Source organism: Candoia aspera, chromosome 5, assembly GCF_035149785.1.
Source record: "Candoia aspera isolate rCanAsp1 chromosome 5, rCanAsp1.hap2, whole genome shotgun sequence".
Taxonomy (NCBI): Eukaryota; Metazoa; Chordata; class Lepidosauria; order Squamata; family Boidae; genus Candoia; species Candoia aspera.
In genome coordinates, this window is record NC_086157.1 from 10,704,347 (window position 1) to 10,729,486 (window position 25,140).

At 41.0% G+C, this 25,140-nt stretch overlaps 1 protein-coding gene across 1 annotated transcript; it reads right to left on the reverse strand.

Moving 5' to 3' along the window:
* Nucleotides 1–5,650: 5,650 nt before the first annotated feature.
* On the reverse strand, nt 5,651–25,056 carry NUFIP1 (nuclear FMR1 interacting protein 1). The gene is made up of 10 exons (XM_063304572.1): nt 24,997–25,056; nt 20,659–20,750; nt 20,059–20,163; nt 17,711–17,773; nt 16,110–16,186; nt 15,733–15,825; nt 13,992–14,242; nt 10,760–10,894; nt 9,017–9,258; nt 5,651–6,425 (listed from the first exon to the last, which is right to left on the reverse strand). The coding sequence occupies exons 5-10, from the start codon at nt 16,184–16,186 to the stop codon at nt 6,120–6,122; spliced, it is 1,104 nt and encodes a 367-aa protein (XP_063160642.1). The 5' UTR covers nt 17,711–17,773; nt 20,059–20,163; nt 20,659–20,750; nt 24,997–25,056; the 3' UTR covers nt 5,651–6,119.
* Between the last annotated feature and the right edge of the window lie 84 nt (nt 25,057–25,140).

Genomic DNA, 25,140 nt, shown 5'->3' on the forward strand with positions numbered 1-25,140 from the left:
TTAACAAGTTGCACTTTATAACTAATCTGTACAATACCGTGGGCGCAGCAGTCTGGACTAGCTGAAGTCTCCAAAACCTTGAAACACAAAGCTGCCTATAGTATAATATTTACGTTATAACAAGGGTACATGTAGTCCTCGCTTAGTGACCATACTTGAGACCAGAATTTTGGTTGAGAAGCAGTCATTAAGCAAATCCAACCTGATTTTACAGCCTTTTTGTGGTGTTAAGTGAATCACCACAGACGTTAAGTGAACCACATGGTCATTAAGTGAATCACGTTGCCCATTGATTTTGCTTGTCAGAAGCTGGCTGGGAAGGTTGAAAATGGCAATCATGTGACCATGTGATACTGCGACGGTCATAAATGTGAACCTGTCGCCAAGTGCCCAATTGTGATCATGTGACCGCGGGGATGCTGTGATGGTGTGAGGGCCGGTTGCAAGTTGGGTTTTTTCAGCACCAACATAAGTCCAAACTGTCACTAAACGAATGGTTAAGCGAGGACTACCTAAGTGCAATGGAACTAAATCATGAGTCACCATGGCCAGATCTGACGTCTTCAGGAATGAATGTAAAGGCCTTCTGTTTCTGCTAGACCTGGCGAGTAGCTTGGGCATCAAACCTACCAAGGTATATAGACTTGCCCCCACCCAATTTTTTTTCCAAGTGGGTAATGCTTGGCCCCAGGGAATGCAAATTTATCAACCACAGGCAACGTCGGAATGATTCCAGGTTGAGTTCCTATCTAGCTAACACAGATCAAACTCTTCTTCCTTGATCTACCTTACCAAGCGGCCAACTAGAGTGCTTGAAAGCAGACCTGCCCCTCTCCTTCTGTTGTACCCCTGAAAGGCGGGAGGATGTAGAATTAAAAACCAGAAGTAGCTGCCTAACACAGAGCTCCAGAACACTCATCTCCATGATCATCTGGAAACCTGCAAACTGTAAGAGTTCTTCCGAGTCCTACATAATGTATTGCTGTCTGCTCTTCTCGGCGGCAGATATAATTAAACACCTATCCGTGAAAGATTACTGTATGTCCATGTGATTCTGGAGAAATAGGAAGTCAACCATGTCCTCCTTTATTGCAATTAATAGAGAGATCTCCAAAAGTACCATATAATGCCAATCGGCCAGCGATTCCCAGGCAAAACAGATGAGTTGATAGTTTACGAGTTGCTATCTATTGCTGGGCAGCAGGGAAGACACGGTGTCAGCTGACCCCCTCAAATAATTTTTAATTTTGTTCTGTGATTTATAACTTAAATTTAAATTTTCTGATCTATGATCATAATAAAAGATTTCAATGTTTTGATTGTATCCCTAAACTGCTATGGGGGGCATGCTACCCGCAGTGGGAAGATAGAGCGTTTAAATGCCTAGAAGACAGGTCTATCAATCTTCTCTCAAAACATCTTAGCAGCCTTGTGGCAGTGAATTCCACAGGTTAACAATGTTATTGCTGATGTATGTATGTATGTATGTATGTATGTATATGAAACTTTCAACAAGAGAAAGCAATACAAATATTAGGGGGGAAAAAAAGAATAAGTGAGGAAAAAAAGAGAAGAAAGAAAAAGAGAAGAAAAAATTATAAACGGCTTCTGATCTTTTTGACAGCAGTTATACATGGATTTATATTTTACTCTCTCTAAGGTTACATCAGTTTCCTTTTTCCATAAGCTACCCTTTCTAATCTTCAAACCCAAAAACCACAACTTCATTTTTCTCTTTTTCTCAGCAAAAAGTCCATGGGGTTTCCAGTCACTAATAAATGTAATAGTTGATCTTTCTCTAAGCAAACAAGTTACTTTTGCCATTTCCGCTAGTTCCATCATCTTCACCAACCATTCCTCCATTGTGGGTCTATCAGAATCTTTCCATTGTCGTGAATACAGTAGTCTCGCAGCGTGATATATATAAAAATAGTCTTTCGTGGCTCTTTTCTAGTTGTCTGTCCATTATTTGCAACAAGGAAAGTTCTGGTTTCTGTTGAATCTTAGTCATTAAAAATCTTTATATCAGTGTACGTATTTGAACCCAAAGTCTCCTGGCTTTTAAACAATGTTATTGCTGTTTGAAGAAGGGCTATTTCCATGGACAGAAAGGCCCCAGCAATAAAGCCTCTGTTTTGCATGCAAAGTATCTTTAATCACTGACTTAGCATAGCCTATTGTGTTCTGCTTTTAGGAAGTGGGATCCTTTTCTTGCCCCGGGAAGTTCTCAAAAGTTAATGAAGATGGTATTGCCAATCAATAAATATTTTTAGTACCATCTCTGACCAGTACAAGATAGGGTTCTCCTATAGTCATGGAAAATAAAAATAAAATTGGAATATAAACATACTGTCTAAAAGGAAAACCATCAAAAACTATCCCATACATTCTTAAAACAGTGTGTTTATCTCATGGAATAACATAGCACAGGGAGAAAAAATGGGCAGGGATGTTCTAACAATGCAGGTGATCAACATAAATTAAAACCACATTCTGCTTTTGTGGTTTTGCCAGTTTCCTGCCAATGCCTCACACTTTTAATGACTTTTAAACACCTCCCCCACTTTCTAAAGCTCGAGTGGGTCTTAGTGGGTCTGTGAATTTTAGCTCTGGGAGAGTGGTTCACTTTCTTGCTTCTGTTGGGAAAGCTTTGACCAGAGCGATTCCCATCATGTTTTGAAGTGACTGTGAACTCACAAGCACCATTAGTCAAAGACCCTATAGCAGTCTGACACAATATGTTTGCCGGTTGAATAGTAGAATCAGTACCAACTTTAGTCAGATGGGCAGAACTGTGTATTAAAGGCACCAAGGCCAGCTCGCTCAATAGACAGTTCAGAAGTCATTACTGTACTCAGAGATCTGCAAAGAGGTTAGTTCTGTATTTCTTGGCCATGTGTTTCTTAACTGCAATTAAAAAAAAAACTAGCCCATTTTTATCTTTTTAACTGTCTCTCTCTGGCCACCTCACAGAGCAAGATACTGCCTCTACTGGAAAATATTGTTTATGAAATGTTCAGAAACTGTTGAAGAAATCATAGATATCTTTACACTGTTGAATTTTCAGTCCTTTCCTAAACATTCTAAGTCCAAATTCTCCATAAAAGAAGCAATTCTCAATTAAAGTACTAAGCCTATTTTGTCCTTTGAAATTTTCCAGCAGAGTTGCACACAATAGGCCGAATACAGAGAAGGCCACGTTTATTGGGACCCAAGAAAGGGACTTCTCATTGTTTAGCTGTGAAAATAATTAAGATGTAAGCAATATGCATTTTTTTTGTTTCAGACATTGCACTACATTTGAGATTTGTTTCTATTTCTCTTCAAAAATCACCCCAAATATTAATTTTCATGCTAAAAATTCACAATTTAAAAAAATCAAAGTATAGTAGTAAGCTACAAAATGAAACCATACGTGATGAGCTGTTTCCCACTCTATTTTAACAGCTTAGATTTATTTGGGGTGGGCTGTTTTGAGCGCAAAATGAGGCGCTTCATGCTTAAAACTATTCACATTCAAAATCTTCTAAAGATCTCTGTCCAACTAGAGTTCCAGATTTATTTCTGATCTATTTTGTTAACCTATGTTCTATTTCAGACAGAATTTTAGCTTTCTACTGGTTAGCAACATGTAAATGTTTACGGCAGTAGATATCAAGACTTTCTACTTTTTAAAAACTTATTTGCCACAAACATCAATTCATCTAGGGTTTGGGAAGGCCTAACCCTTTCCATGTTTACCACTAACTGTCCTATTTGTTTACCTCAGTAAACAAAGAGCAGACACATAAATATAACCCATGGTCAATGCCACAAATTGCCTCATAGCAAGGATCCCAAACGTTTTTTTAAAACCATTATTTTTATTTTACTGTTGTGGATGTTCGCAGCATGTAGGTTTTCACAGCTATTTATTGGTGAAATCATTACTAAAGTAACACCATGTGAGATAATGAATATGTGATGTTTCGTTAGCCATGCCACTAGCTTCTTTGCAGCACATCTGTTGCTGATATTATTTGGAAATTATCCTTGTAAGTTCAAATCAGTCCTTAATGCGAATTCTGAAAGGTGGGACTATAAATAATTATAGTTCAAGTTTTTAAAATGGCTGTTTGTGCAAGTTAACAGATCTGCATTGAACACACCACAGGGAAATTTCTCATTGCTCCACCTTTAAATGGCTCTGTCGTAACATGCCCTCTATTAACTACAGAAGAAAGTAAACTTAACATTCAACCTGTAATTGTCTCATTGTCCTGGGTTATCAATTAAAATCCAATTCAGTGTTTCTGTTTTTCACAAGCTAAAGAGACAACTTAGGCAACATAGCTTTACTGGGCGCTGATGTTTTTTGTTTTGGTGCCTTCAAGTCACTGTTGACTTCTGGCAACTGCCTGGACAAGCCCCTGCAGTTTTCGTGGCAAGGTTTTTCAGAAGTGGCTTGCCATTGCCTCCTTCCTGGGTCTGAGAGAGGGGGACTGGGCCAAGGTCACCCAGCTGGCTGTGTGCCCAGGGCAGGACTAGAACTCAGTCTCCCAGTTTCTAGCTTGGTGCCTTAACCACCACACCAAACTGGCTCTCATGCTGATGTATTACGACTTTAAAACCAGAGAATAAAGTGGGCGGGGAATATTGCTCTATCAACAAAGTCTAATCTGAGCAGATAAGCACCTCCTGCATACTTCTGTTCTCTGATGAAAAATTTCCATCACAGGAGTGAGAATAAAGCAACAGTGAAGACAAAACCCAAATCATTTGCAGAATGTGTCCATTATTTGCAGGTTAAGATACAGAAAGGGGACGCGGTGGCGCTGCGGGTTAAACCGCTGAGCTGTCGATCGGAAGGTCGGCGGTTCGAAACCGCGCGGCGGGATGAGCTCCTGTTGCTAGTCCCAGCTCCTGCTCACCTAGCAGTTCGAAAACATGCAAATGTGAGTAGATCAATAGGTACCGCTTCGGCGGGAAGGTAACGGCGTTCCGTGTCGTCATGCCGGCCACATGACCCGGAAGTGTCTATGACAACGCCGGCTCCAAGGCTTAGAAACGGAGATGAGCACCGCCCCCTAGAGTCGGATTCGACTGGACTTTACGTCAAGGGAAACCTTTACCTTTACTAAGATACAGAAAACTAGTTTCTAAGGCAGTGTTTCTCAAGCTTAGCAACTGTAAGAGGTGTGGACTTCAACTCCCAGAATTCCCTAGCCAGCCATGCTGGCTGGGGGATTCTGGGAGTTGAAGTCCACACGTCTTACAGTTATCACGGTTGAGAAGCACCGTTCTAAGGTCTTTTTCTTGTATATTTTTTTTTCTTTTAGCATCGTAAAGGTCGCTACTGATACAGATTTTTAGTACCACATGAAACTGCCTGCTGATATTTGAGAAGCCGGTGATTACAAGGAGAGGCCAAAGACGACACATTGAGGGCATTATTTCTTTTCTGCTGGTCTATCACGTTCGCTCGGAAGTTGGGATGGGCTCTGGTTTTGATATCAGGGGGCTGCATTTCTTCCCTGGTCCACCTACGGCTGGTTTTCCTAACTCCCCTCTCCCAACTGACTGCAATTCCGTAACTAAGGTGGGCAAGGGGAAAAGTACCGCTTATTATTAATAGACCACTGGGAAGAAAGCCAGGACAGGACTCACTCACTTGATGCAGCCAAGGCGGCTCTTCCAGCTTGTTTTAATCTAGCTTGCAACAGGCGCTCTGCAGGTTATGGTAAAGAGAGTCACAATGGCAGCCATGACGGTGTGATCAAAGCCCTGCCCCTTTTCCCCTGCACCTCGACCGACTTACAAAACGGGCAGAGCTTCAATCATACTGTTGAGGCTGCTACCTTGACTTTTTTTGACCACACCTTATGGACATCCCTGACATAAAAGGTAAATAGAACAGAGTTAATATGATTTTTATTCATACTTACAGTAAGTAAAAATGAATCCCTGAAGAACAGGATCGCAAGATCAGAATATTGCAAGGCCTAACTGAGCTTTAGTTTTCATCAGAACAGTTAACTTAAATACATCCAAATTCTTTGGATGCAATGTGCAATCTGAGGAGTTTCAGCAAGGATCCCAATATGGGCAATGGTTACCCATGTATGGTTAAAAAAAAAAAATCAGTTGTCTTTACTAGTGATCTCTGTAGATTCCCAAACATCCTCATCAACAGCAGGAGATGCAGAGACTTCCTTGCTTTCAACTAGTTTGTTGGGTTCTGTTTTGTTCTGGTCAAAGTTGAGAGAGTTGATTAATTCACAAGACTTATCTGTCACTAACTCTTTTGCATGCTGAGGAATTGGCTCGCTGTCCAACAGAGGGTTTGAATTAGTTTCTAAATGGAGTCCAAGGCCATCGTTTTGGAGAATATAACGGATACACTGTAGAATCACGTTCCTTTCATGTCGTATGTCCTTTGCTAGAAGCTAAGAGAAAGGAAGAAAAGGTATAAGGTATATGACCACCAGTCTCCAAAGAGCTGTATTGAAAGATTTATGCAAAGTTTTACAAACAAGCATGGTCGGTAAATGCATTTCCAACCCAGAGCAGGGTTTGAATTTCTTTCATCTTTTAAGTACGGCAGAGATGGAAATAAATCATCCAATACAGTCCCACACTGGATATTCACTTTAGTTCGGTCTTGACCCCCAAATTTAGTGCAAGATTCCACTATGGATTGGGCCAGAGATAGAGGACGCACTGCAAACCTGAGTGTCCTTCACCCGCTACACAACTGGGACTTGTGTTAAAAAAAGGGTCATGGTATAAATGTGGAATTCAAGAACCATCCTATTGTGACGATACTGTATGTTCTCATCCGAAGACATACAGTTGCAGTGCAGTCTTTTAGGCCACAAAACATGCCAAACTGCCTGTAACGTTCAGAATATATACACATACGCCCTTGTTCTGCACAAAGAGCATGTAACAGGGCAGTAATTTGATGACATTATCTACCATCATCTTTCTATTACTCATAAATTGGTCAATCCTGTTTTCTTATGCTATTGACAGTGCTGGAGAGATTTTTCATGGATTATAGCAGCTGTTTTCCCTTGCAATTTATTCTTTCTGTTATGCTTATAACCTGAGTTGAGGCCATTTGTTGGAAAGACATACATTTTGTAAATCAAGGCACAGCCAGAAACTTCCTGAGGTTTTCTGAAGAGGCAGGGTAAAGCAACATAGTCATCTGCCTTGCAGCCATAAAAAAGAGCAGAATGTCAACAGATATTTCGAGTTTATCTGGTTTCCTCAAGCAGATTTTTGAATTCTACAGCTGAGCTTATATATCATGCCCAGCAATGGTTTGCTGAATAAACACAATGTACTCAGCCAAAACTAAGCAATCTGCATTAATATACTGGATAGACCTGACCTGTTTTTGCAGTATTTAACTTCAGGAAAGAATTTGGAGGTGAAGACTGTCTAATTCAACATTTCCACAAAAGGTATCTTGTTGCACTTTCATCTTACTTCTGGTATATTGGAATGACTAAAGTCATTCAATAGGTCTATTCTAAGTCCAGATCCGATTTAATCAATTTTTCAAAAGTTACTAGGAGTAATATTTCTGTCAACTTCCAGGCCAGCTCGATGCTTAAAATGCCTTGAAATGATTAAAATCATTACAAAAATGCCACGAAGGAAGTTAGAAATCCATAAATAAAACAGGAAACATTAAATAGAAATAGCACGTGTTTACATTAAAAAAAAAGGGCTCTTAACAGTTGAGTTGAATGTTAATTTACATTCCAAGGAATTAATTTTTTATTTTATTCTCTGCTAGAAGGAAAATTTATGCATCATTTTGTTTTGGTATTTTAAGTTATTTCATTTTAACATTTTCCTTTGCTTCAGTAAGCCCTCAAAGAAATTATGGTAAGGGGCAGTTACATACAGTAACAGAGGGAAAACATGATAGGTAGAAGAGGGGGGTTATATCTGGAGTATGCAGTTTAAAGGCTTTGTTTTATTGGATTTTTAATTAAAGCAATTGCCAAGCCCTCTTCCATTATACCAATCAGATTGGGTGCCCTGTTTTTCTCTCCATAAGGGAAGATTGACCACTCTACAGCATGAACCTCCTTTATATTTCCTGAAATGCTACATTTCACCTTTTGGCATGTCCCAATGTCCCCTGCTCCCATGTCTATACAGACAGAAATGGGAAGAGGAGTGATATACCAAAGGACCTTATTTGACCAGCCAAAATTAAATCACCTTTTTTCTGGATTATAGCTACCGGACACAAGCAAGTAGATTACCTCAGTGCAGAGAAGAACGTACACACCAACTGTGTTCCTGGCAGATGGTGAATCTGAGGACCACACGAATTACAATGCCCTCTCATGTTAATTATGTATTAATTCAGTTAAATTTTCCAATCCCTTGGCTAGCATATCATTAGAGGTAAAATAACTTTTTTCTGACATCCTCATTTAATTAAGGGCCAATTTACTCTCAGCATGTTTTATTTTCCCTAGCACCCATGATAACGTATTCAGATATCACTGAAAACCTAGCAAACAGTGCAGGAGAGTCCTTTCTGAAATGCAATTTTCTTTCATCATTTTGGTATAAGAGATGGCCAAGTAACTTCTATTTTGCTTTGTTTAAGTCTGCTGTTAATCCCTAGAATGACTGCATTTCAAAATGGAAAATACATTTATTCTTAAAATCAAATTAAAATGTGAAGGTGGAGGATGGGAGGAATATGCTTAAAAGACTTTAACTTTCCTTACAGAGAAGAGCAAAAAAAAAAAAAAAGCTCTCCACCAGCGGTGGAGTAAAATCTTCTTGTGAACTCTTGGAATTAACAACCGTAAGCTGAAGGGAACAAATCTCTACTTAAAAGTGGTAACATTCATTCATTCATTCATTCATTCATTCATTCATTCATTCATTCATTTTTCAAATTTCTATTACCGCCCATCTCCCCCAACAGAGGGGGACTCTGGTATCAAGTAAAAAGTTCATTGGTATCGAGTAAAAAAATACTGAAAAGACCTCTTACCATTTCTAGCAAAGTTGGATGGTGGTTTTGCAATGCAGGAAGTGATTTCCTCTGTCTTTTCAGATTGCTTGTGCTCCCTGTATGTGACTTTGATCTCCCCAAGGCTGCCCCTTTATGCAGATAAGGGAGAGTTTCTTGGTGATCCCCGTGCTCACGGTTTTGAGAGTTATCTGAAGACTGAGGGATATTTCTGGGAATGGCCTCTTTTTCAGCTGCTCTTTTTGCTACAGGAGTGATAGATTCTAATTTAAAAAACAAATAATTAAGCAATGAATTAATATGCAAGGACTCAAATTAAAATTAAAAGAACAGCTATAAAAAGATACTGAGTTATGAGCACTGCGGCGCATATTTTATTCCTATTGGATGAACCAAAATACTGCTTTTATAGTTAACACAGGCTGTCACAAAATTAAAGTTCAATTTACTCACATTTCTTAGAAATAGCAGGAGTCAATGAGATCCATGCACCCTATTTTATCAAGTCTATATTTTGTTATGGGTTTAAAATCCCATAGCTGAAGGTAATATGAGACACAGTTTCTTCATTCAGATTTATTTACAGTCAGATAACTTTTTATACAGTACTGGTTAATAAAGAAATGATCTAGGATCATGGCATTGAATCCAAGTTCCTCCCATCTGGTTTTTTTAAAAGATCACCACATGCATGATAGGAGTTGATAGTCTATAAATTTGTCTAATCTTCATTTAAAACTAGTTAAACAAATGCTACTCAGTTTGTCACAGTAGATTCCAAGTCAATCGTGCACAGATTGAAAAGATACTTTGTTCTGAATCTGACTGTCATTTTCATAGGTCAGTTATTATAATGGTGTATAATCCAACATCATGAGTATCTACATCCACAATGGAACGCTAAGGTGAAAAGTGCTCCAACTTTTTTTTTTTTTAGGTGGGGGGACTAAAGTACATAGTTTTCATAGTTTAGATGTTTATTACAGTTTGGCAACAGTTTCCTTTAGAAAACTGTGATTGTATAAGGCGATGATTTGTTATGCATATAAAAAGGAGAAACAGTGTTAATATGAATATTTCATGTGCCTGCAGATAAAATTGTCTCTTTGGAAAAAGAAACATTGGGAAAATCTTACAGTAAACCTAAAAGCACTTCAAAATATGTGCAATGCTGTATAATTTCAGCAAACGCCATCAGAATTGACACCACCTGAATCGACAAGCTGCTCTAAGAGAATAGTTAGTATTTGGGTGCTAATTCCCAAGTAGAAACATGCCAATCAGGGCCATTAACTACGAAGCTGCACGCATCTTGAAGTGTTGCCTGTCAACACAGACATGCTGTGTCTCCATGGATGGCTTGGCATGATGATAACCCAACCCTAAAAAGTATACTACAGTTACATCATGCTATGTTTTTTTCTCCATTTCCCTATTAAATGCTGTACAAAATTGGCAGTTCTATCGGCATTTCCCCCCCCCCCCCGTTAATTTCCCCAAGCTGAAATAGGCCTTTTGAGGGTAAAACAAAATGATCTGGAATAGTGATCCCTAGTTGTGTGGAAAGGGAAAGTGAGAAGCCATTTTTTGTTCTAGAAGATTGACTTCTGCAAACAGGTGACCCATCTGCTCTGCAGAACACCTGGGTTGGTTGGGCCACAAAAAAAGAGGAATGCTCTTCAATTGGAATATACCATGGTATTTTGCACATCTCTTTATTTCTCCTGCTTCCACAGAGGAAGGAAGAAAACTCAGTGGGCTTACCATCCTGTTCACTCTCACTTTCAGACAAGCTGCCGTAGTTGACAACCAGGGAGCTCAGGGCTGAGGTCACCTGTTTTGGAACAATACTAGTTCCCAGACCTTGATCTTTGGAAGTTCCCACCTCTTTGTCTGATTCTGGGAAGAGACAAACATTATTTATTTAGTTTTCTTGACATAAACGGTAAGCTAACTCAGGTGATACTTTGGCGGAGCGTATAAAGACAAACAAAGAAGCTGGCCAAAAATAAAGTATGGGCAAATAAAACTGAGTGTAGAGACTACTAGTAGAGACTACTAGTCAAGTCTCTGGGGTTTCTCTGGAAAGGCTCAAGTGCTGGATGTGTTGTGGGGAAAATGCCCACTTAAATTAGGAACGAAGTATTTGGAGATAGATAGGGCAAAGTATATTTTATTGGCATACATAGCTACGGTGATTATTGGGCTCCTTTCCAAAGGCACGCAGAAAAGCCACAAGATCCATAAGGTTACATACCCTCTGGAAATGATAGGTTTCCCTTGACGTAAAGTCCAGTCGTGTCCGACTCTAGGGGGCGGTGCTCATCTCCGTTTCTAAGCCTTAGAGCCGGCGTTGTCCGTAAGGACCCATTCGTGGTCATGTGGCCAGTATGACGACACGGAACGCCGTTACCTTCCTGCCGAAGCGGTACCTATTGATCTACTCACATTTGCATGTTTTCGAACTGCTAGGTGAGCAGGAGCTGGGACTAGCAACGGGAGCTCACCCCGCCGCGCGGTTTCGAACCACCAACCTTCCGATCGGCAGCTCAGCGGTTTAACCCGCAGCGCCACCGCATCCCTGGCCTGGAAATGATACACAGGCTTATAAAAGTGGTGTAAACTATGACACAACCTTTACTACAGGAAGGTGGGATCTGATGCCAACATGGGGTGACCTTACTATGGGCTGACCTGGCACCTTTGCATTCTGCTCTTCTAAAGAAACTCCAGGCCTGCCCTTTCTACTGATACTAGCACCTTCTGACATAAACAGTGGCTCTCATTGTACCTATATATTGACTCCCTTCACACCATGGAAAAAGAGAACCACCTGGCTTTTGTTATCTGTCTCCTTCCTTTCTAGGATCACTGGGCAGCTTCAGTTTGCCTGCTCTGTCTAATATGCACTTCAGAATCATATGTAAGAATATTATTTGCCCTGCACAGACCTCACAAGAGGCCCTAGTAAGAAGACCTTGTAGCCTTTGTCTGTCCGTCTGACTACCTTTATGGGTGAACATACAAGGAAGTGGTCCAGTGCTAATTTCAGAAACTGGCATGAGGGAAACCAAACCACCTCACCAAAATTTACTTGCCTAGAGATACCAGTTCATATAAGGGTGGGAGGGTTTTCTGAAAGTAGCTATCTGAAATTATTCTGATATTTAACTCCCGTTCCAAAGGCTCTTTCCTAGCAGTTAATTGAACTAGTGAACGAATGAACTCACTTAAGAAAACAGATGTTTAAATGAAGCGGACTTAACTCTGGCACCAACAGCACCTGGATGGACCAAGGACTCTACTGAGACCACCTCTGAAAAAAGAAACTGAGCACTGGGGTCACAGGGAGTTTCTTTTTCCCTAAGCTTCAGCAATCTTTTTTCCCCAGCAACCTCCTGACCTTTTAGCTAATTTTTTTTATAATCTGTTCAATCATGTCCGATCCTCAGAGACTGCCTGGACAAGTCCCTGCAGTTTTCTTGGCAAGGTTTTTCTGAGGTGGTTTGCCATTGCCTCCTTCCTAGGGCTGAGAGGGAGTGACTGGCCCAAGGTCACCCAGCTGGCTTTGTGCCCAAGGCAGGACTAGAACTCACCATCTCCTGGTTTCTAGCCTGGTGCCTTAACCACTGCACTAGACTGGCTCTCTTTAGCTAAATAATTCCTTCATTTATCATGCCCAAGAGCTTGGCTCCATTTCCAGAACTCTTATCCCAATTTTTGTGCAGAGATGTCATTACTGTAGGTCAGTGGCTGGTAGGAATGCACAAAACCTTTTGTTCTGGAGACCGAATGTAACAAGAGCTTCTTCTTACAGACTGTGCCAATCTGGCTATTCCAAAGGTAAACCCAGAACAGGAAACAGCCTGTCCCAATCTGGCTCGGAGTCAGTACACTTTGTAGCAACAGCTATGCTTTCCACAACGTTCTTGGTGGTGACTGCGCTTTATGGAATATGAAATTCCTGGAAATACAGGCGGCTCCAACTTTCTTTGCTTTTTGGAAGCCAGTTAAACTATTGCAGCAAGCTACCGGACTGTAGTTCTGTTGGGCGGCCATCATAGTTGAGTGCCATTAATTTTTAATTGTATTGTATTTTGAACTATTGTAAGCTCCCCAGAGTCCACGAAGTGCTCATTTATTTATTTATTAAACACATTTATATGGCCGGCCATCTCATTAACTGTGACTCTGGGCGGTGCTCAACCAACAATTAAGACAATGTCACAACTGTTAAAAGCACTTTAAAATATAAGTAAAAACAGGATTGCGGGTGGAAATCCATCTAAAAACATAATACAAACATCACACAGCCCCAATTGCGGCTGCTTATAAATATTGTTAAATAAATTAGTATTAAATAAGTAAAACCTTATTTCTATTAGTTTATTTAATATTTTCTCTTTAGTTTTCCTTAACTGCTGCTATGAAATTCTCTCTTCTTCAGGACAATCAGCAGTATCCATCTGCCTTGGTTAAGCTGTTGAAAGCTCTCCTAATCTATCAAACCAGATATTCTTACCTGAGAAATGGGTAGAATTTCACAGGTAATGTGTGAAGCTTTCATAGGAAAGCTTGTCTGGTTAAAAAACAAGCTTTCTTACAGTGGTGGGTTATTTCACCGACAGAGCCTCCCTCTAAAACAGAGTCTCAGTTAACCAACACCAAGAACTATTCCACTCTCTCAGATTTTGAAGAATTCATTCAGGCGGATTAATTCTTTTCCTCACGCGATTTAAGAATTCTACCAATTTCACAGCCGCTTTCTCCAGCCCAGAACCTCCACTCGTACCTCTCCTTCAACTGAATTTCTCTTAAATTCTGAGTCTAACCTTCTAAAGGAAGCTTCTCCCCAGTCAGTGGCTCAAAGCAGCACATTGCAATGTTTGAAAAAATTAAAATACGTAAAAATAGTTGCGCTGGGTTTATTCTATAACTGAAATTTCCTCCATCATTGCTTAACTAGCTGTAAACAAAACCAAAAGGAGTATCTTACCAGGATCACTACTGGCCAGCATGCTAAGGGGGTCTCTGTCTGCTATAGGGTCTTGTGCGTCTCCAGAAGGTTCTCGTCTAACCTCCTCGGCTCCATGGTTGTCGGGACCAGTCACAGTTGAAGCGTTCGGCGGGAAATCTTTGTCATTAGAAACATTCCTCAATTTATTCCAGCACCGATTTGTTCTTCTCTGTGTGTTTCCTTGTCGCCTAGAAACTTCATACTGAGGTTTCCACATTCCCTTCATCTTGCTGAAAGAGAAATCGTTTGTCCCAGACCACTTCTGGATTACTTGTGGGATGGACAAATGCCATCTCACCGACCCCCAAATCCCTGATCTTTTACAAGACCTTTCAAACCATTCATGACTCTAGCCAGGAATCAAGAGTTTGAGAAACATTGCCCAGGAGGACAATGACAGATTCCTCTACTTTCAGGATACAAGTTATACTGTGTCCCTTGTGATAGGGGCTGGATATTCCAAAGTCATCCAGTTTACAGTTCTTCTGTAGCTACAAAGGTAGAGCCATCTGTACTAATGCTGATGGTGATCCCATGCCTGTCTAGCCTGGATTCTACTAGCCCAGAAAATAGAACAAAGAGGCCAATACAATGGAAATGAAGTAGGCTTAGGTTGGGTTAATATCTGGGCGGAAATCTGGAAATCTCAAAACTGGTCTGGATGTATAGCAACAGGAACTGGTAACGTATGCCGCCCTGAGATACTTCTCGTGAGATGGGTGGCTACGTAAATCTGATAAACAAACAAACAAACAAAATAATGTGGTAGTCTGCGTACACCAATGTCATGCACTGCCTACCGCAGAGTAAAACACAGACGCTGATTCATAGGAGAGCAGGTTCCGGTTTATTTCGTATGTAGTGTCAGTTGCGAAAAAAGCTGAGAGTGAGGGGAGCGCGCCGGTGCGGGGTTTAAATACCCCGCGCCGGTCAGCGCCCCCTCACCCTGGGTCACGTCATCCCCCCTTTGTCCTGCATGCTGTCTTGCCGGTAGGTGAAGGGTTGCGAGGCCCCAGCGGGTGCCCCGGGATCGCCCATCATCGGTTTCCTCATTCAGCCGGTGATTGCTGTCAGCTGGGCGATCTCCGTTGCGCTTGTGCTAACGGCTTGGGTGTGCCTCGCGATCCGCCTAGCCTTTGTCTTTCCTTGTTTCTCTTTTGTGTTCTGATGGCTGCTTCCTCCGGCTAGGGTCTGTGGCTGTTGTTGTGCGTGCTATGCTTATCTTGAGCCCCTTCCTCTGCTTCCTCGTTATTGTCATGTGTGCCGTTGTGCTGATGTCTTCAGCTCAACGGCACTCATGACAACCAAACTCTTTCAGGACTTCACTGACTTCAAATCCTCGCCATTAGACATCAGGTGGGAGAGGGCGGAAGTCCCGCCCTCATTAAGAACCCTGTTAGCCTTTGTGTCCCGGATTGGAGGGCAGGATTCCATTCTCCTCTAGCCAATTTCTGGCAGGAGAGTAGCGCACACAAATCCTTAAAAGTGGAAAATGTGGATCTGGAGATGTATGTTTTAAAGGGGTCCGCCTGCACCCATCCTGAGAACAGCTACACATCCATAGCAGCCATTTCAAGAGGGTGCCTCCAACATTTCCTAAGAGTTCAAAATAGGCCCTAAGCTCAAAAAGATTAATAGAGTTGATTTTTTTTAAAGGAGGGGAGGGGAACAGACTGGCTGGTCACATTCAGAGCTTACTAAGAAGGAAGATAACCCTTACCCAAATTGCAATGTTGTCAGCACTTCTCCCCGACATTCCTTTTCCATCTTCAATGCTTTCTTCTTTTCAATATTTGCCAAAGTAGGGAAATTTCTGCAGCAATACGCATAGGAGACTTAATTACCAATCCACTTACGACAATAAAGTGCTCAGCAAGTTCAGCCTCACAATCAATCAAATCATTACATTCATTCATTTCTGGAACTGATCATAACTCTAACTGAGTCAGTTTTCCCCTGTTAATGGACCCAGAAAAAAACAACAACCTGCAAATCTGTAGGCAGAGAGAAGGAATCAATAGAAGGTTTGAAAAAAAAAATCCTCTTCTGTCTTTAATAGACTGGCATTTGTACCTCCACAAACTAACACCTACTCACTTTTTTCTTTCTTCTCTCCATCTAGCAATTTCATCTGGTGTATCCAGTTTGATTCGTTTGGCACCAGGAGAATGCATCTAAGAAGGAAGAAAAAACAAACACACACATCTCTAAGCATTATGAAACATGCACCTCTTTTAAAATTAATTGTAAAAAATACTGCTACTGCTACTGTTTCCACTGTATTTCCCTCTTACATGGCGTTAGAATTTGCTGGTACTGTTATCTTTTATGAAGCCTTGCTGAAGCTAAGTACAGTTAGTCCTTGACTTACAACCACAACTGGGACTGGAACTTCCATCGTTAACCATCACAGTCATTAAGTTGCACCCGATTTTATGATCTTTTATGCCACGGGTCTTAAGTGAATCACAAGGTCGTTAAGTGAATCACATGGTTCTGCACTGATTTTGCTTGTTGGGAGCCAGCTGAGAAGGTCGCAAATGGCGAGCACATGACCCTAGGGTGCTCTAACCATCATAAATACATGCCGAAGCATGTATTTGCCAAGTGCCCAAATTTTGATCGCATGACCTCAGGGACCCTGCGATGGTTGTTAAGTGCGAGGACCGGTTATAAGTCACTTTTTTCAGTACTGTCCTAACTTCAAACAGCTGTTAAACAAATGGTCGTAATAAGGACTACCTGTAGCTAAAATTCTTTGGAGAGAAGACTGTTTAAGAATCCCATATATGCAACCTTGAGACATGTGGAAAAAGGTGAGATAGATGTATCACTTGAGAATACACAGCATAAAACCCACACCTGTCAATGTCTGTACTAAACAGGTATGGTATGATGGGACGCAAGAGAGAATGTTTTCTGGAATATTTGTTCAAAATTGTGGGGTGGAAAAAAGAGGCCATTAAGAACAGAACCAGAAAGGCAATATTTATTAAACTGAAACGTTTCATCTGCTTGCTGAAGGACAGTTCTCTTATGGTTCACAAGAATAAGCAAGACACCTTAACGAACTGGAACAAACCTCACCCAAAGGTGAAAGTATCTAAAGGATCAATGGGTTAAACTATCATTAAGAGTTCAATATACACACATCTTGTTTGTTAATATTAACACATGTTTGTCTGGTGTTTTAAATATTTGATGATCAAGAAGATCTCATAGCCCTTATTACTGGTTCCTCTTCCTAAATGACAGAGTTATGGAATATCTGACATAATATAAAGTACAGAAGCATAGGAAATGAGAAAGGATTTTTATAGATGTGTGGATATTATTAAAGAAGACAGTACTAAATCAGATCTCTGAACTGCTTCGATAGATTATTTCCTTCCTTACTTTCTTTATACCTCCAAAATTCAAGGCAATTTTCGTTGGTTGCATTGTTGAAGTTTTTTTTAAAGCAGTAACACACCAAGCAATATGCAATAAGCATCAATACTTGACCCATACCATTTCACAATACCCAGCCTTCCAAGCAGCTACACAAAGGTGTACTGCTGTTTACTCACTGTAACTGTTTAACAGTCACAGATACTTTGGGCAAATTCCAAAAACAAGATGTATAAGGTAGGAAACTGAGAAGATCACGTTACAATCCTTAGAAAAGCGTTATCGAACTGAGCCAGGGGAATACGTACATTTTTCCAATGGATCTGAACCAATTTCTCATGTGCTCTAAAGTTACAGCCATCTTCTGTACACTGAAAGAATAAACACATCACCTTTAAAATCAGTTTAGTGAGCCAAAAATGTGGCATTACAATATGTTCAATTTACAGTTTGATTTCTGCCTCTTTTTTCCTCCCCTTCTTTTATTGTTTCTCCTTCCACAACACTAGTCTTTTTCCTCTTATTTCGAAATGGACCAATTCTCTAATTCCAGGGGAGTTTGCTGCTTAGTCCCAGCTTAACAGAGCGATCTGTGACATTTCTTATTCCAAATCCTGACATCTAAAACTGCATTCAGTTTTAAATTTCACAGCACATTCTGTAGACTCGGGTCACTTGAGTATCTCATGTTTTTCTCAATGGGAACAGATGCAGTGGTGATCAGAAAGAGAGACTTGCAACAGACAAATTGTATTCTTTCTTTAGGTTGCAAAAGATAAAATATACTGTCCTTCTACTTCCCCAGCTGTCCCACAGCACTCCAGGAAGCACATAACTGGCTTCCAGCAGTAAAATAAGTGGATAAGAGTTTTGCAACCAAAGATACAACTTCAAACACTCTTTAATGCAATACAATCACCAATGAAGTGTTAAAACAATCAGATGTCAAGGAAATCAGACAAATTTTACACAGCTAAATAATTCGTTAAAACAGCCTTTTTATTTGCTACTTAATCTGAGCTACTTAGATTAATAATTACATCCGGAGCAGAAACAACAGAAATGATTTAAAGGACTTCACTCATAACAGTCTATCCTTTCCCTCAGAAGTAAGTATTTCTTAGTGAATAAAGTACTAACATTGCCCAAGGCTCGATTATTAAATCAGTTTGGCTGCTGCCACTTCATGGTCAAAACTCCACAGGACTGTGGGATGACTTCAATTTGTTTCATGTTTCAGACAGCTGGGTTACTTATCTTAAATGCTTTCTACTTACAAGAAAAGCTAGTCAGGAAAGCCAAGCAAGGAATCCTCTGAAAAGGTGGAAGGCTTTACATCAAGGAATGCCACACTGTAGCAACTGAGTAAGAAAATCCTCTAAACCAGGGTTTCTCAACCAGGGTTCCATGGCACCCTAGGGTTCCGTGAGAGGCCACTAGGGGTTCCCTGGGAGATCTCGATTTATTTAAAAAGTTATTTCAAATTCAGGCAACTTCACATAAAAGAGTAAGTTTCATTCTTTACATTTAGTTTAATAACACTGTTAAAGCACTTGTTGATAAATGACCACCTGAAAGCTCTTGTCAGCTAAGAGGAAGGCTATATAATAATCATCTGGCTACCCTGGCATTATTACTAAAGAAGTAAAGGTTAAATTTAGAAGTAAAGCCAAATAAAATCAACAGACCTACCCATGAAAAGAATATAATCATGTTGTAACTTCTGGCCTATATTTGAGCCTGGATGTGCAGGGGTTCCCTGAGGCCTGAAAAATATTTCAAGGGTTCCTCCAGGGTCAAAAGGTTGAGAAAGGCTGATCTAAAGTCTTGGTTCAGGCTGTGTTGTAATGTGGATTGTTTGTGTTTGGCTTAATCTGATGGGTGAACCCCCATCTATTACAGTTAGCAAGGCCACTATGACTTGTCTAACAAACCATAGCTACTAAATCAAAATTTTCTTACAGCTGAAGGCCATCAAGAAAAACAAAGACAAACCAACCAACAAGGGAGAATGTAATCTTCAAGATGCATCATCTGCCACATTCTTGAAGCTGAATAGAAAAACTTGTTGATAAATGACCACCTGAAAGCTCTTGTCAGCTAAGAGGAAGGCTATATAATAATCATCTGGCTACCCTGGCATTATTGCTAAAGAAGTAAAGGTTAAATTTAGATGTAAAGCCAAATAAAACCAACAGTGTAAAAGAACACACATAATCATTTTGACCTCTTCCATTCCACAAGGGCACAGGTGGCAAGTTACAGGCGTTCTGTGACACTTGTCTTGCAGCAGCAGAAAAAGAAGGGTGTTGCCATGTGCCCTTGTAAAGACCCATCAGTATTTGGAACAGGTCGGTGTGTAAAGGTAAGATGTCAAGACTCCCATCAAATATAGCTGGAATCCTGCAGAAACTAAGTAACTGTCCGAGGTTAGCCGGGATACAAAATGTCGTTTCTGGAAAAGGGGCTTCTTCTAGCTGGATTGAAAATTATCATCCAAGGTGAGGCAAGGCGGTTAAAAATCCTGGCTTGCAATGCTTATGTGTGAAACAGGCTTAGGTTTCAAGCTTCCATGCCAGCTCTGAAGGTTAGACTACACGATTATTCAACTCAATAAACTGTACAACTAATGCTGCCCGCAGCTATTACAACACACCTGCTTGTGCTGAGACGTATGTTCCTCATATTTCTCCTTGTTTTTAAAGCCACGATCACACGTATCACAATAATGAGTAAAAACAGGTTCCTTTCTCTTCTTGTTCTATAACAGAGAAAGGAGACATTAATGAGTTGCAGCACTGGAACTATTCCAAGGGCCTTACAGTGAAGGCAAATAACATGCCATTTCTGACACCAGACACCTGCCCAAAGGACAGCTTTTACTGGTGCTGAACAAACGTTACCAGCCATTTTACACATCCATTAAACTTAATCTTACAAAGGTGCCATTCAGGCATCATGACAAACCATGGTTTATTCTGAGAATGAGTAATTTCAGGAGCCCTTTGAAAGCAATCAGATCAAATCTCTGCAAGAGTTATCAGATCCTCCCTGGCAACACACCAGTCAGGAAAGAAGGGGCATCCCAACTTCTGATTCCAGCCTCACCCTCTGCCCACATGGCTCCTAACTGGGCAGGTGTGTAAAAGAAAAAAATTAAAATCCCTCGGCTCACTTACAGGTGAAATGAGGCACGGGGTGCTCTCCCCCTTACGTCTCCAGCACAGTGATTTATTCTCAGCTTGCAATTAAGTACCTTTTGTTTGTTCTTCCTGCCTTGACAGGCTCCGACGTGTGGCAATCCAGTTTGTTCCACTTGCCAGTCTTCATCAAAATGACCATGTCTGCCTTCAATTAGAATTCAGGTAGAATTAAGTGACATGAAGGAAGGAAGGAAGGAAGGAAGGAAGGAAGGAAGGAAGGAAGGAAGGAAGGAAGGAAGGAAGGAAGGAAATAAATATAAACAAAATATAGATAAATATAAATGCAATTCTATTTTAGAAAGGAAAGCACCATAAGCCATGACCATAAACTCAGCTCTCATATAAAGGATACCAACATCTGCAATTGCTAATCTTTTCAGAGGAAGAGATTAAAGACAAGGCTCTTGCGTTGTCTGGCTAGAAGAGCACCATTACTCTCTTCTTCCCTTGATTTTGACCATGAAGCACTCACTACATCTGTCTGTGGAAGAAGGTATGCAAAGCACGGTCATCCCATCTGAGCTGTGGGGATTATTTTAGTTATTTGGCACTTCCTCTCCCCAAACAGTTTCCATTCCAGGCAGACGCTATAAGAATGCTCCATAACATTCATCTTAAGACCTGCTCACGCCTCTGTTTTGTTTTCATCTTCTCTGTTCCTCACTGTTTCTTTTTATGCTACTACAAACCTCAAATTTGTTTTTAACAATATGTAAGCTGCTCTGAAAATCTTTTTCATCTACATACTACTATATTTCCCCCTTGCTCCCCTCTCCTCATCGTTGTATTAGGAATTTCCTCCAACATTAGAAAAGGAATTTCAATATATACACAGTTGAAGATCCCTCTGCTTTCACCAGCACTAGGTAGTTTCTCCCTACAAGTGGATAGTTGTCATGTTCACCGTTTCAATGTGCTTGGTACATCGTAACGTTTCGCATGTCATTAGCTGGATGCGTGTTTCATCTTTGACGGGAGGATGGTTCCTGCTGGGAGTATGTTTATCTCTTGGCTGTGAGCTCGGAATGTATTTGGGTTATCTCCTGTGTTCAAGGTTGCTTTCCCAGGCTAGGAGAACCGACGGTTGCCAGCACCTGGGACGGGTGGCTCTGCTGGTAGGGAGGCGGGGTTACGGTTGCAGCAAGGGTTTTTAGTTTGTATTTGGCGCGCTTTCTGTCATTCTCAGCTTTCTCTGTACTTGTCACAAGTTTCCTAATAAATCAGATTTCATTTAGCAACCTCTTGTTACATCCTGTTTTTCATTGCAGCTTGCTCAAACCAGTTACTCGTTCTGACCGATGGCATGATCAACCTCCAACTCCAACCCCCATCATGATTGACGGTCAACAACACTTTGAAGTTAAAGAAATTTTAGACTCTAGACGCCTTTGCAATACTCTGCAATATTTAGTTCGCTGGAAGCATTTTCCTCATCCTGAGTGGGTAGCTGCCCATGACGTGGCTTCTCCTACCCTTTTTGCCCGGTTCCATTCCGCCTACCCATCTAAACCGGGTCCCTAAATTTTTTTGGGGGGGGCGGTATATCATGTTCACCGTTTCAATGTGCTTGGTACATCGTAACGTTTCGCATGTCATTAGCTTGATGCGTGTTTCATCTTTGCCGGGAGGATGGTTCCTGCTGGGAGTATGTTTATCTCTTGGCTGTGAGCTCGGAATGTATTTGGATTATTTCATGTGTTCAAGGTTGCTTTCCCAGGCTAGACGAGCTGACGGTTGCCAGCACCTGGGACGGGTGGCTCTGCTGGTAGGGAGGCGGGGTTACGGTTGCAGCAAGGGTTTTTAGTTTGTATTTGGCGTGCTTTCTGTCATTCTCAGCTTTCTCTGTACTTGTCACAAGTTTCCTAATAAATCAGATTTCATTTAGCAACCTCTTGTGAGTCTGAGTATTTGGACTAGGCAATCATTACAATAGTATTACAAATAAACTTAGAAACCATGAGCAGATCAACTATGTTACAATCTGAAATCACTAACCTTCTCTTCTAGAAAGGGCAAAAAGTTCATGAAAGGGCAAACAGTTCATGATAATAGTTAGGTTTCTTTCTTCCCTAGTTCAAGGCTACACTGATATACAGAGGTTGCCCAGGCATCTGCGGTGACCCCTTCCATTTCCAGTCCTGGAAGGACAGCTAGATGTAGATTTGCAGGAGCATTACTTGAAAAACTTCTGCCATGATGGGAGCAGCCAATACTCCTTGCTCACTGGTCTTTTGCTGCTCAGTGAAGCACTTAACTAAAGAGCTCTTCCTTTGGGAAAAGTGGACAGGGAAGATGGAATTCCACTCTGCCAACTAACCTTCTTTGGGGAAAAAAAAAATTCACGCAGTATTTTGTGCTTGTCAGATTTTGCACATTAAAACCAATCTGGTTTTAATGTGCAAAATCGGACAAGCACAAAATACTGTGTGAATTCCATTTAATTCAAACCAGCAGATCAGCGTTTATATCCTAAAAATCTACCTTAAAGTCAGTGCTAATATAGCATCACCCTACTTCTGAAATATGTATCACCTGTTTTTTTCTACATTTCCTTGATGAACATTATATATTATTATCTCCCTTCATACTCTGCCTCTCTATCCATAAAACACTTAAGATGGCTGGTGTTTACAAAACAAAACCCAGTATTATTAATCAGCAAAAAAGGCCTGTCAGAAAAGTCTTAGCTTTTGATAAACGTGAAAAGAGTGAGGACTATGAGAATTCCCAGGGAAGATTATGCATAATTTGGGATTGATATAGAAGGAAGCACTCTCCTATATTTCTGACGGAATGGCTTTCGGAAAGCAGGGGCCTCCTTAAGAGATCTTCTCTTCCTAATCTTTATGTCCAGACGTTTTTATATCAAGACAGGTGATCCTTCAGATAACCAGGCCCTAAGCTGTTTATGGCATTAAAGATTAAAACATAATAACCTGAAGTTGGTGCAGAAAACTCTTTAACTGTGTTTATATATTGAAGTCTGGATAAACAAGTTACAGTCACTGACTCTGTAAATAACACATTTACAATTTTAAGATAGTGGAGTGTTGATAAATGGAATGAGGTGGAAGAATTTGATATATTTAAATGAAAAGTGGTATAAAACAATGCCAATGTAATAATGTAGGTAAAACAATTGTGGATTATTTATGTGATGTGAATTATATATTTGAATCTGTCCCTAAATAAAATGCTCCCTGGCTGCCTCAAGGGAGAAAGATTTAGCAAAAATTAAATAACTGCCTTGAAAGAGTTCCCCAAAACTATGAAAATACCCTGGTCACATGCAACTACAACAAGACAGCCAATCTGATAAAAGAAGCCAGCAAGAGTTGGCACATGTAAATTAGAAAAAAACGGTATTGGGAGAAAAGGAGAATTGAGGCAACCCTGAACTTTAAAGTTCAGAAGAAACTATACACCTTTACAGTTTTACACAGAAATAAAATTTGCTGATGCACCATGTTTCATATTGTAGTACTGGTTAAATCTGAAGCTCTCTATAGAGAGGCAGGAAAATGAACCCAGCCCAATTTGAGGCACAGCAGAAAAGGGGCTGTTGACCATGGGGGTAAGTAGGCAGAACAAACCACAAAACCATGGGTCCTCGTAGACCAGTGTTTCTCAACCTTGGCAACTTTAAGAATTCTAGAAGTTGAAGTCCACCCATCTCAAAGTTGCCAAGGTTGAGAAACACTGTCATAGACTAATCAACAGGGAGCCCATGACATGGCTATACTGCATGTAAGACTTGGAAGGCACTCTCCCATGATTTCATTTACATTTATGTTTTAATAGTTTTTAAAGTTTTGTTTCTAACCGTTCCGTTTCACTGTATGCCGCCCAGAGTCATTATTTCGGAGACAGGCAGTTATATATGCTTGAATCAATCAATCTACTGAAAGTGGAAAACACATCTTGAGGGCCGGCAATGTTAAGGCAACTCAGTCAAACCCCTATTATTACTATTACTATCATCATTATCACTATTATTATCATCATCAAGACTATTATCATCATTATCATCATCATTACTATTATTATCATTATTACTATTATTATGACTATTATTATTTGCGTGTATATCCCGGCTACCCTTGGCCGTCCTGAGCGACAGGCTTCCCCTAATTTCCCTCCGCAACAACAACCCTGTAAAATAGGGTTTTCCCGAGCTGCGGGGAAAACGGCTGGCCCAGGGACTTTCGCGGCTGAAGAGGGGCCTGGGGCTCCAAGGGGCGCCCGGAGCCAGCAACAGACCTGGGCGTGGTGGCAGCGGCGGCGGCGGAGAGGCCCAGTGCCACGGCCCGGGGGGTCCCGGCGGCCAATGCCCAGCGGAGCCCCAGGCGGGAAACGGCGGCGGCGGCGGCGGCGGCGGCGGCGGCGGATACCAGAGATCCATGGCTCTGCAGAGCCACACGTGCGATGGCTAGGCGCCCGTCTCCGCGGCGACCGCGTCACTTCCGCCCCAGCCAAACGTTACGTTTCTTGAAAGCGCCGGAAGTCGCCTTTCTACGCGCCGGAAGGAAAGGAGA